Source organism: Mercenaria mercenaria, chromosome 13 (assembly GCF_021730395.1).
Source record: "Mercenaria mercenaria strain notata chromosome 13, MADL_Memer_1, whole genome shotgun sequence".
NCBI lineage: Eukaryota > Metazoa > Mollusca > Bivalvia > Venerida > Veneridae > Mercenaria > Mercenaria mercenaria.
This window is the reverse complement of record NC_069373.1, coordinates 76,109,520-76,122,571: the sequence shown is the minus strand read 5'-3', so window position 1 is coordinate 76,122,571 and position 13,052 is coordinate 76,109,520. Positions and strand designations below refer to the sequence as shown.

Genomic DNA, 13,052 nt, shown 5'->3' with positions numbered 1-13,052 from the left:
CAAGAGTTATCCTTCTTGGCCAACTAACTTTTTAATGAATGTAATTTTATCATGTTTTTTTTAACTCTCTCATGAATTCAGCTCCCAGTAAAATTTGATCACATGTAAATGCTTATAAGATCTTGGATCATTTCCAGCTAACATCAGTCTTCTTAATAAAAGTTGAACAGTAGACTTGCATTTGTTTCTTTGCAACCACATTTGCGGATCAGGGACTTACACATGTTATTCCAGATATTTAAAAGGATAGAACCCAATCAAACACTACTAGTATTACATGGTGTCAGAAGTGTTTTATTTGGATTATATTAAAGTATGGAATATCAAAATATAATTTATAAACAATGTAAGGTCACTCAATACCTACGCCAACTATTGAATGGAATTCATTTAACCTTGTCAACGAATGGAACAAATTTGAAGAACACATGAAATTAATTTTTCTAGGACACCTAAGTGATAGAAATGAGCAGCTACAAGTGAATTACCATTACCATGATATGCAAACAGATGTGTATATAATCAGAAATGAAGACAGCAAAAAAATGGAAACCTATTACACTCATATAAAGTTTAAAATTATGTCCACCCAAAGCAGAATGCAATATTTGCCCGATATTAGTTTTTAAACGAAGTTCAGGGATCAGAATCATATGATGCTTTTATAACTCGCCTACGAATAAGTGCCAGAGATTGTCAATTTCACAACAATGACAAAATGATCAGGGATAGTAATGTTTTGGCACAAACAGTGCCAAGGCCAGAGAAAAATTTATCAATAAAGGAGAAAAAATAACTTTGGACAAGACTCTTAAAGTAAAGAACACTCGAGAGAGAGCAAGGTTGAAAGACGTGAAGTTAAATCCTGGTAAGTGTGTAATAAGGGTCAAAGAAGTACCATTCTTTGGTGATTTGATCACATCAACTTAAACCTCAGACCTCTCAAAAGTAGACGCAACTGCAAACCTTGAAGTCCCAAAGACAAGACAAAATTCCTTGATTTGGCGAATTATATGCAGTAATTTGCACCTAATTTAGCTGAGGTTACAAGTCCAATATAAGTCAAAAAGGATGTTTAGTTTATGTTGGATGTACCACACAGTCCTTTGACAAGATAAAAGTGATCATTACGCACAATCCTGTTTTGCATACTTTGATCCTCTGAGGGAAACTGAGTCTCGATAGGCCTATATCGAAAGAGAAACGAATGCGACTGTGTATTTGTGTTCTAGATTTCACCAGTATGTGTATGGTAGAAAGGTCAGCGTATACACAGTGACAACTAACAACTGTGTGCAATAATGCAAAAACATCTTTGTGCATGTCCATCAAAACTTCATGAATACGACTGGCACTTAGCAAATATGACTTAGATGTGAAATTCGTACCTGTTAAAGAAATACCTACAAGTGACCTTCTGTCAAGACAACCTCTCAAACAAAGACCTTGACATACATGCACACACAGTTCTCAAAGGACTGCACATCTCTGACTGCCAACTAGAGTTATAAAGACGCGACACAAAGAGAGATGATAACATCAGCTTTCGTAAAAAACAATAACTGACAGCCGGCCCATTTTGCAAGGAAACTGTAAACCTGAAATTATGGAATTTTTCAATCACCGAGATGAACTTTCTGTTGCAGAGGACCCGATACTCAGAGGTAAGAATGATTGTAATTCCTGCCTCTGTTAGGAAACAGCTGATTGAATGAGTTCACCAAGGCCACTTCTGAGTGGAGAAAAACACTCTAGCAGCAAGAGAACATGTTCTGGCCTGGCATGACTAAGCAAATTTCTGAGTATATTTCTCAGTGCTCTATGTGTCAAAAACACAAATATACAAATGTAAAGGAATCCCTAGAACAACATAGACATCCCAGGTAGACAATAGCAAAAATTGCTGCTGACTTGTTTACTCTTAATGACAAAAACTATCTACTAAGTAATTACAATGGATTTAATCCACCTTTTTGAGATACATCTTTTACCTAATAAGCAAAGTCTGACAGTCATAAGATACAGAATTTGCCAGAAATTGGTCACAGATAATGACCTAGAAAGGTCATCAAGATTGTTTGCAGATTTTGCAAATGAATGGTGTTTCACAGGTTAATTGGGAAAACTGTCTTAATTGCAAAGCATTAATTTGCTTATTAAGGCTAAGGAAAGCAACTGGGATCAATATTTGGCAATTCTTGAATTCAGGAATATGCCCCTTGAATGTTGTTTCTCCCCAAATCTGCTCCTAATGGGTAGAAGAACAAAATCTATTCTTCAAATAACTAAGACACAACTCACAACCAAAACCATCCATCACAAAATGCAGGGAAACAAAAGTTATAGAAATACACAATGTTAGCCTAGGTCGAACAGTCTGTTCAAACTAAATCAGGTGGTATTTACCGCAAAAACAGTTATGATCAACAAAACCAAGTAAAAAGTCCAGAAATCCTAGATATCACGCCAAAACTGCTAGTTGGTTTTGTGCCCTAATGCTGGGAATGACCACACAGTCTTACCCTGATATGCCCTACTCTAATGATCCTCTCCTTATAAAACATGCTCTTGTAAAGATTAGTGATAAAGAAAAGACATTATTTCAATGAGAACTTTACAAACTATTAAGTGTTGTTATATTTAATCAATGAAACCCTTGTAGGAAAGATATGCAGACATCCATATAGATAGAATCTGATCTACAAGCCTAATAAACATGGATGTAATTAGAAACCAAAGAACAATTTGGTTAATGATGAGCAACAGTTTTCAAAATAATAAATGCATTTATGTTTTATTTGTTTATTACTGTATTATGCATGTGTTAGTACATGTATTTCTTATAAGATCTTAAACAAGAGCTGTCTGTAAGACAGCCAATGCTCGACTATTTAAATTGTCCTAGAAGCAGGAATATTACCCTAAATATTAAAATATCTTTAGAGTTTAAATCCAGTATCTGCATTAGTTTTGGAGATAGTAACTTGTATGCAAAACTTTAACCAGGAATTTCTAAGTCCAAAAATGGGCATAATTTGGCCAAAATGCATGTCAGAGTTATGGGACTTGATGCTATCACCTAGCTTTATAACCCCCAAAGACACAATCATGTGAAGTTTCAATTCAATATCAGATTCTGCATTAGTTTGGAGACAATAACTTCCATGCAAAACTTTAACCAGGATTTTCTAAGCCCAAATGGGGGCATAATTTGACCAAAATACAAATCAAGAGTTATGGGACTTGATCCAGTGAGGTTGGTAATTGACATAGAAAAAGAAAAAAATAAGTTTCAAAGCTATATGCCTTTAAATGATAGCCATATGTACTTGCATGCAAAACTTTAACCAACACCGACGCCAGGGTGGGTAGAATTAAGCTAGACTATTCTTTGAATAGTTGAGCTAAAAAGTGTAAACGACTCAAAGGGATAAATGGTAAAGTGAACCCTTACAATGGTACAGGAAACAATGGACTACAACACACTTCTAAGAACTGGGAGTCAACCAATCTCCCAGACAGTTGGCACAAGTTCGAACGGCACAGCAAGCTGATGTTCGACGAGCCCCTTAAAGGGAAAACTCCAAAAGAACAATGAGGGAAGTATTTGGATGCCAATCCAAACATGTATGCGAAAAGCTGACAGAAAAAGGGAAAGACCTAACATGGCAAACGGCAAAGGAAATTGCGCAATCATATGAATATAATAAACAAGAAGGTCAAGATGACCCTATATTGCTCACCTATTAAACTTGGCCTTGGAATCATCAACATAAACATTCTGACCAAGTTTCATGAAGATAGGGTCATAAATATGGCCTCTACAGTGTTAACAAGCTTTTCCTTTGATTCGATTAGTGACCTTGTTTTTGACCCCACATGACCCAGTTTCGAACTTGGCCTAGGAATCATCAATATAAACATTCTTTCCAAGTTTCATGAAGATTGGGTCATAAATAAGGCCTCTAGAGTATTAACAAAATCAATTGCAAAATGTGGTCTCTGTCATGTTCAAAAGAAATTGTGGACAGAAGACAGACGAAGGGTGATCACAAAAGCTCACCTTGTGACTATGTGACAGGTGAGCTAACAAGAGCTGTCCATAAGACAGCGCGCTCGGCATTTCTCAGTGCTTGACTCTGAATTAGAGCTTTACCAGTAAAAAAAATTCTAAGTTAAAAAGGTACATAACTCTGTCAAAATTCAAATCAGAGTTATGGGAATTGTGTCTCCTGGTGTAGACTTTGATAGTAAATAAATATTTTGAGTTTCAAGTCAAAAGCTTTAACAGTAACAGAGATATTTGACTTTTAACAAAAAATTCTAAGTTAAAAAGGGGCATAATTCTGACAAAATTCAAATCAGAGTTATAGATATTGTTTCTCCTGGTGTAGACTTTGATGGTAAATAAGTATTTTAAGTTTCATGTCAAAAGCTTTGATAGTAACAGAGATATTTGACTTTATCAAAAACTTTAACCAAAAATTCTAAGTTAAAAAGGGGCATAATTCTGTCAAAATTCAAATCAGGGTTACGGGAATTGTGTCTCTTGGTGCAGACTTTGATTGTATATAACTATTTTGAGTTTCAAGTCAAAAGCTTTAATATTAACAGAGATATTTGACTTTATCAAAAAAATTTAAAAAAAAAATCTAAGTTAAAAAGGGGCATAATTCTGTCAAAATTCAAATCAGAGTTATGGGGATTGTTTCTTCTGGTGTAGACTTTGATGGTAAATAAGTATTTTAAGTTTCAAGTCAATAGCTTTGATAGTAACAGAGATATTTGACTTGATCAAAAACTTTAACCAAAAATTCTATGTTAAAAAGGGGCATAATTCTGTCAAAATTCAAACCAGAGATATGGGGATTGTTTCTCCTGGTGTAGACTTTGATAGTAAATAACTATTTTAAGTTTCAAGTCAATATCTTTGATAGTAACAGAGATATCTGACTTTATCAAAAACTTTAACCAATGGCGATGGCGACACCGGGGCGAGTGCAATAGCTCTACTTTTTCTTCGAAAAGTCGAGCTAAAAACAAATAGAGGCCATGAAAGCTCAAGACAAAGAGATAGATTCTATTATGTCCCAGAATGCAGGATCTTGGGCAGCACAATCAAATGCCCACAGGGGATGACATTTAAACAAACAAAGGAAAGAGGAATACAATAAGCATGACCAACCAGAATGGATATCCACAAGACGCAGCCGCCCTGACAAGCGAACAAACAGACTGTCCAGCACTTGGCTTAAAATGTAACAAGTATTCAAAACTTAATCACTTCCCCAAAATGTGAAGACCAGAAACAGATAACAAGAGGGTCATGATGACCCTGGATCTCTCACCTGAGTAATATGAGCCACCTGTTTCAAATGGCAAACTGATGCTAAAATATAAAGAAAGTACCGGTAGGTCAATAGGTCACATTCATGGTCACTGAAAGTCAGTTTTAAGATTGGTGTGCAAAACTGTACATGTCATCCAAATTTCAAGGCTGTATCTTAAAAAACAAGAAAGTAAGTCAGTAGGTCAGGGTCACAATCAGGTGACCCCTAATCACTAGAGGTCATCAGGTAATTATAATTAAACAGTTCAGGAACTATGATCCAATAATTTTTAAGTACTTTTTCCTATATAACTCATATAACAGGTGACCCCAGGACAGGGCCTCTTTTCACCCCAGGGTAATAATTTGAACAACCTTGTAAGAGATCCACTGCTACACAATTTTGGTAGAGGACCACAAGGCAATGCAACATACCAAATATCAAAAGCCTAAGCCTTGCAGTTTCAGACAAGATTTAAAAAAAAAAAATCCTATATAGGTCTACGTAAAACTTGAGACCCCCTGGGGCAGGGACTCTTTTCACCCAAGGGTTATAATTTGAACAATTTTGGTAGAGGACCACAAGGCAATGCTACATACCAAATATCAAAGGCCTATGTCTTGTGGTTTTAGACAGAAGATTTTTAAAGTTTTTTCCTATATAAGTCGATGCAAAACTTGGGACTCCCGGGGCGGGGCCTCTTTTCACCCCAGGGGCATAATTTGAACAATCTTCTTAGAGGACCATTAGATGATGTCACATGCCAAGTATCAAGGCTCTAGGCCTTGCAGTTTTGGACAAGAAGATTTTTAAAGCTTTTCCTTTCGGTTGCCATGGCAACCAGAGTTCTGCATGGAATTCAAGTCTTTGAACAATTTTCAAAGGGGACCACCCAAGGATCATTCATATGAAGTTTGGTGTAATTCTGCCCAGTGGTTTTCAAGAAGATTTTTTTTTAGAAAATGTTGACAGACGAACAACGCACGTCACACAACGGACATTGAGCAGTCACAAAAGCTGAGCGGTCACAAAAGCTCACCATGAGCCTTTGGCTCAGGTGAGTTAAAAATGTGCATTCAGTCTGTAAAAATTTGGATTTTACTGACTCGAGTGAGGATGAATTTTTCGTTCACATGGCAAGTGACTTTCATTCACATTCTAGACCAGATCAGGCCATTGTCCATATCCAGATTCATAACTTAAGCCTTGATGCAAAAATTGGTACAGGAAGCCAGGTCAACATACTCCCACATGAAAAATTCCGAAAATTAAACATTAATGGCTCCTTGCTGTTATTGGTAGAATACACCTCCGCTGCGTTTACAAAGATCTCAGGCTGAGTTCTATGTTCTATGTTGTAAATCAGAAAAACGCCCCTTTGCTGATAAATCTACAAACATCATGCAATCTCTACTTAATTCAATTAACGTATGCCACAGACCAAAAAAATACTATGGTTCATCCTTTAATGACTGAGTTTAGAGACATTTTTGAAAGAATAGGACATTTTGAACGCACTTGTTCAATTAAGCTTAAGGAAAACTCATGCCTGTTGTGTGCGCCATAAGAAAAGTACTGCGTGCCTTATGGAATAAGTTAAAGACAGAACTTGATTTAATGGAGTCAAAAGGCAAAAGCAGAACTTTAAGCAAGAGTTATGCTTTTTATACAAAAATTAATTTGAAATTCTTTGTGTGACTGATGCTTTTTCTATGAATTGGGATTTACACATTTTCAACAATATGTTCTTGAGTAATGGTCGTAAATGAACCAAACCAATTTTCCTGGATTGAGTTGATCTCCGCGAGTAACTTAACTACCAACCTTACTATATAACAAGGCAGGAAGACTAGTGGATAAGCTCTTCTATATGCCACTGTAGTTATCCACTTTTGGTGTTGAGGTGACAAAAATCTTCAAACTACAAGTATTTGTAATATGAAACCAGAAATACATTTTCATGATTTTTTTTTCTTCAAGACTGGTCAACAGCACAAACTTTGGACGACAATTTATATGTTGAGTTGTGTAATAATATACTCACTAAAAGACTTGCTTGATAAGGACTGCAGGCAAATATAGTTGAAACTCGTTATGTTGAATTCCAAGGGATTGAGCATTTCACTTCGAGGTATCACGGATGGATAGCTCAGTGGTTTGCACACTGGCCTTCCTATCCTGAGGTCGGGGGTTTGATCCCCGGCAGCTACTCGGGAATTTTCAGAAACGCTTTTCAGTGTTCCCCCCCCCAACTAGAGGTGTACTGGTCAGGAACCCAGGCAATCCTTGCATGTATCAGTGCTATACACTGGGCACGTTAAAGAACCAGGCTGTCTATTCGCAACGAGCTAGGCTAAGTTAGCGGACAAGCCTGTATCTGATTTCTGATCTCTCTGTCGTGGGAGCTTTGTCTCACTCTGTCCCTCTGGTCAAATCGCTCTGTGTCTGTACTAGTAGAGGATGAATTATGCGCCCTGTGTGGCTGCATTTGAACTATGTAAAGCGCTTTTGAACGTGAAATTGATCATGAAAAGGGCCCAATATAAATCTGGTATAATAATAATAATAATAACCGAAATTTGAGTTAAAATGATATTTTATGCGTATGTTTTTGAGTTGGGACTTGAAAAAGTAAGCATTATTTCAAGATAAGTCAGTTCGAGTTATCCAGTTTCAACTGTAGTTTTAAGCCATTCAATAAATGTTTTATTACATGACACCATAAATATATATATATTTAAAGATTTCATTTTGACTCTAGCCCAGCAAACCTATGTTGAACTGAAGACAAGTCAATAGCAGAAACTATAGACCCGAGTTGAGCGACCTTACTTCATGTATTCAGTTGTTCTTGCCCGTAATGCTAGTAAATTTGACATGTGTTTCACTGACAAGCTAACTTTAGCCTAAGTATTTGTACTATTCTTTTGTGCCCCAATTTTAGCTAGCTGGTACCCTAGTTTCCTGACATATTTCATGAATGGGAGGGGCTCTAGACTTGAGGTCAGTCTCATTTTGTAACAATGTGTAACAACACATGATACAGTGGTATATAGTTTGTTAAACTGTCCACAACAGCAAGTGGCCTTGTCTCTTCTGTATATCATTTGAAAGCAGTTCATCTTTCAATGTATTTTTTTCTTTTTGGCTTGACTTGGGATGAAAATAGGGATTTTTGTCTCCTTTTTTTTCACCCAGGATGCTATACGTGTGCCTGTGGCTGACACAAGGGCATGTAGGATAGCTCTCCATATACTTCATATTGTCATGCCAAAAATTGGCACAGTCTTCTTTGTACACTAACTTAATAAGCACAATCATATATTAATTTTTATACGCAAACTCATCTTGTTTGATTTAAAGACTAAGTTTCACATTTTGCTTCACTGAATAATTCAGCCGAACAACATTTCTGTCCTGTATAACAACTGTTATGTTTTTGGTAAATTTCAGTTAAGTTTAGCATGTTTTGTTAAACACACACCACTTTCTTACAAAGTCACATCATGTCTTCTTTTTCACGACCCACTTAAAGAAGTCGCACCTTGCCTCTGGATTGGATTTCAAACCCTCTCCTCTTGCACAGGTATAGAATTGCTTCCCTTTGTTTGGGCCCGGCTTTTTTACCATTCGTAACACACATGGTTCGTTGTGACCTTTGCACAAGGGAGCCGGGCCAAGTCCACCTAACAGATTCTTCCATGCATTTGCAGTTTCTGAGGTGTTTTCATTAACAATGCTAGTTGTCTTTGCTGTTTTACCCTCATTATCATCTGCCTCAGGATTAGACCTAGTTTTATCCTCGTTACTGAAATACTTGCTTGATGTTTCCATGGTTTCAAGTTTATCCGAACTTTTGTTCTGCTCTACTTTCATAGTCTGATTTATCTTTAAAGCCCTTTTCTTAGATTCTGCCCCTTTGTTAAAGAAAGACATTAAACTTGCTTGTTTGGAACTGCTGTCAGTTTTTTTCAACTCCGTAGTTTTCTGTCTTTTTAATGGCTGTGAAAAACTATTTGATTTTTCTGGTCTTTTTAAACTTTTTACACCTTCCGGACTACTTTTTGGTTCTTCCTTTTTCACAATGTTTTCACTTTCTTTATTATTTTTGCAGATATTGAGAGAACTGTTAACCTCTTTCTTTGTTAACTTTGTGAAGAATGTAGATAACTTCTGTTGTTTACCACTGAACTCGGGCATAAATTTGGTACACAGCGGAGGGCAGGTTTTTGCTGGTAAACATTTACAATTTAATTCGATCTTTATAGGACAGTGGTCTGAGCCCTCTACATCCTGCATGATGCTGGCATCCTTGAGACATTTGTTGGCAAGATCAATGTCTGCTAGAATATAATCCAGTCTTCTACCGAAGTTTGTAGCTCTGGCATTGGTCAGAGTACACCAGTTGGTAAATGCACCTTCCTGAAAATATAAACACTGGTTAGAGAACACAAGTTGGTGAATGCACCTTCCTGAAATATCGAGGGATTGGTCAGAGTACACCAGTTGGTAAATGCACCTTCCTGAAATTATAGACACATTGGTCAGAGTACACCAGTTGGTTAATGCACCTTTCTGAAATTATAGAGGGATCAGTCAAGAGTACACCAGTTGGTAAATGCACCTTCCTGAAAATATAAACACTGGTTAGAGAACACAAGTTGGTGAATGTACCTTCCTGAAATACAGAGGGATCGGTCAGAGTACACCAGCTGGTAGATGCACCTTCCTGAAATTATAGACACATTGGTCAGAGTACACCAGTTGGTTAATGCACCTTTCTGAAATTATAGAGGGATCAGTCAAGAGTACACCAGTTGGTTAATGCACCGTCCTGAAATTTAATGAGGCAATGGCACTAGGACATTCCTTGACTTGAACAAATGATCAAAAGCTTTCTGCATGAAAAAATGTATTAGAAACTTCCTGAATTACAAGCTCAATCTAACTTCTACATTTCACAAATCTTACACACAATCTTTATTTAAATGAAAACAACTAAATGATACCAACCTTTTCAGGATAGAAGAATCTGTAAGTATCGACAAACTTCCCACCAACTGTATACGGAGTAGCAGCACTAAATTCCTCCTTGTCAATATCGGTATCAAGGCTCGGATCCTTGTCTTGTTCCCAAAACATCTGGTTTAACCATAGTCTGCTTGGTCTCTTGTTTGACGCCTGTATATCAAATGTTAAAGTTACTGTTTATTATAGCTAACCTGTCACGGGGAGTTTTTTCTGAATTGTGGCTTTATTTTGCAGAATCCTGATATTAACTATATATCATTCTAAATGTTTCTGAGGGTTGTAGTAATAACTTTTTAGATTCTTATCAATTTTATGGCCCAAAATGTATTTTTTCAATTGTAAAAAATAAGCAAAATCACAATTTCCAAAAAATATTTGCATGGAAATGTTGCTTTTATGTTTTAAAGTAAGATACCCTGAAAGTTTTAAAAACTATCCAGTCACAAATAAGAAAATGTGGTGTCAAAATGGCCGAAATTTACAATGGTAAATAGCCCATCAAAATAATGTTTTGAAGATTAATTCAAATTTAATACAGATATTTACAAAAATTAAGATTTAAAGTTTCTATTACCGGTACCCAAAGGAAAGCGCAACAAAGCTCCTTCACCGATAAACTAAACTGAAAATTAATGCCAATTTCACCCTATCTTCTTCTGAAAAATTCTGTTTTATTTCATAGATCTTGGTACAAGATACATTAACTTAGCTCAGTTAGGTCTTCTGGAAGTAAATGCTCTAGGTATTGATTTGATCATATAACATATGTCTTATAATTATTTCCTCATCGTTCTTAGTTACATTTGAAGACATCTGGAGCCATACCCCTTTAGTGTCAATGATTTATAGCAGATTTCCAATTAGTAATGCATATGACATATTGTTGAAGGGATATGGACAAAATCGCTCCTGCACAATTTGACTAAGGCTGACAAAATCCTCCCTTTGATTCCAATTATATCCATATTTACTCTTCATTCTGTTTAAAAACTATATTTATCATATCAACAATTGTAAAAAAAAAATATTTTCTTTTAATCTATTTTTAATGTTATTGTTTTTAGTCAACAAAATCAAAGTGGGGATTTTGTCTGCCTTAGTCAATTTGCACAGGGGGGATTTTGTCCGACATTCATTCTTGAATAATGATGAAATAAACAAACATACTTCATCATCAGGATCACAATGGTCTATATCTTTGTGTGTTGTGTTGATATCTCCCAGGATTATTACATGACTGAAAGTACACCAAAAACAACTTATACTGTTGTCATTGTTTATTGAAATCACGAGATTACATTCCATATGCTGAATTTTAAATATTTCCTAAACTAATAAAACTCAACAAGAGGGCCATGATGGCCCTATATCGCTCACCTGTTATCATTGCACTTGAGGACAAGGAGGTCCTCAGAAAAAATATCTAAGTCCAAAGAACAGTAACAACAAGGGGAAGAAATTTAACCAAAAAGAAAAAAAAAAATTCTTACAAGGTACAGATATGTCAAAATACACCTAAAACTTGGAGGTACCATCCATGTTGTACCACAGAAAAATGGTCTCAGTTTTTCCCTACGGCCAATAATAAAAAAGTTACTAAAAATAAGCTATTTATAGTAATGTAAAAGGGAAGTAATTTAAAAAAAAAAATTATTACAATTGAACAAAAGAAGGATCTGCCAAATAAATCTGTTGACATAAATGAAATTTCAGATCAGTATCTTCATTAGTTACGGAGATATACCCATTTTAATTTGAAATAAAGGGAGGTAATTTGACATAAAATCAGTCCATAGTTATCTACCCTGATTGGCTCAGTCCAACTAATGACAATAATGAAATTTCAAATAAGTCCTATAAGTACTTACTGATATCAATCCATTTTGATTACAATCAGGGGAGGTAATCAGATATAAAATAACTCTGGAACCTACGCTTGGATCTGATTTGTCATGGAATCCAAGAATTATTGTTGCTGAAGTTATTTTGGAAGTTTGTATCAAATAAAACCATAAATGAAGTCTCTATATGGCTGCAAAAGCCAAAATAGCTAATTTTGGACCTTTAAGGGGCCATAACTCTGGAACCCATGAAGAAATCTGGCCAGTTCAAGAAAGGAACCAAGATCTTGTGGTGATACAAGTTGTGTGCAAGTTTGGTTAAAATCGAATCATAAATGAAGCTGCTATTGTGCAGACAAGGTCAAAATAGCTAATTTTGGCCCTTTCAGGGGCCATAACTCTGGAACCCATTATGGGATCTGGCCAGTTCAACTAAGGAAGCAAGATCTTATGGTGACACAAGTTTTGTGCAAGTTTGATTAAATTCAAATCATAAATGAAGCTGCTATTGTGCAGACAAGGTCAAAATAGCTAATTCTGGCCCTTTCAGGGGCCATAACTCTGGAACCCATAGGGGAATCTGGCCAGTTCAAGAAAGGAACCAAGACCTTATGGTGATACAAGTTGTGTGCCAGTTTGGTAAAAATCAAATCCTAAATAAAGCTGCTATTGTGCAGACAACGTCAAAATAGCTAAATTTGGCCCTTTCAGGGGCCATAACTCTGGAACCCATAATGGGACCTGGCCAGTTCAAGAAAGGAACCGAGATCTTATGGTGATACAAGTTGTGTGCAAGTTGGGTTAAAATAAAATCATAAATGAAACCACTATCGTGCAGACAAGAAATTGT

General features: G+C 36.1%; 1 protein-coding gene across 3 annotated transcripts in view; it reads right to left on the bottom strand.

Annotated features, from left to right (window-relative positions):
• Positions 1 to 2,775: 2,775 nt before the first annotated feature.
• The window catches only part of LOC123528872 (DNA-(apurinic or apyrimidinic site) endonuclease 2-like), a 21,630-nt gene continuing 11,353 nt past the window's right edge, over positions 2,776 to 13,052 (bottom strand). For all 3 annotated transcript variants that reach the window (XM_045308920.2, XM_045308919.2, XM_045308921.2), the window contains exons 5-7: positions 11,529 to 11,598; positions 10,344 to 10,511; positions 2,776 to 9,752 (exon numbers count right to left, since the gene is read on the bottom strand). In XM_045308920.2, the coding sequence (XP_045164855.2) occupies positions 8,835 to 9,752; positions 10,344 to 10,511; positions 11,529 to 11,598 (1,156 nt within the window). In that variant the 3' untranslated portion in view covers positions 2,776 to 8,834. The remainder of the gene's footprint in view (positions 9,753 to 10,343; positions 10,512 to 11,528; positions 11,599 to 13,052) is intronic.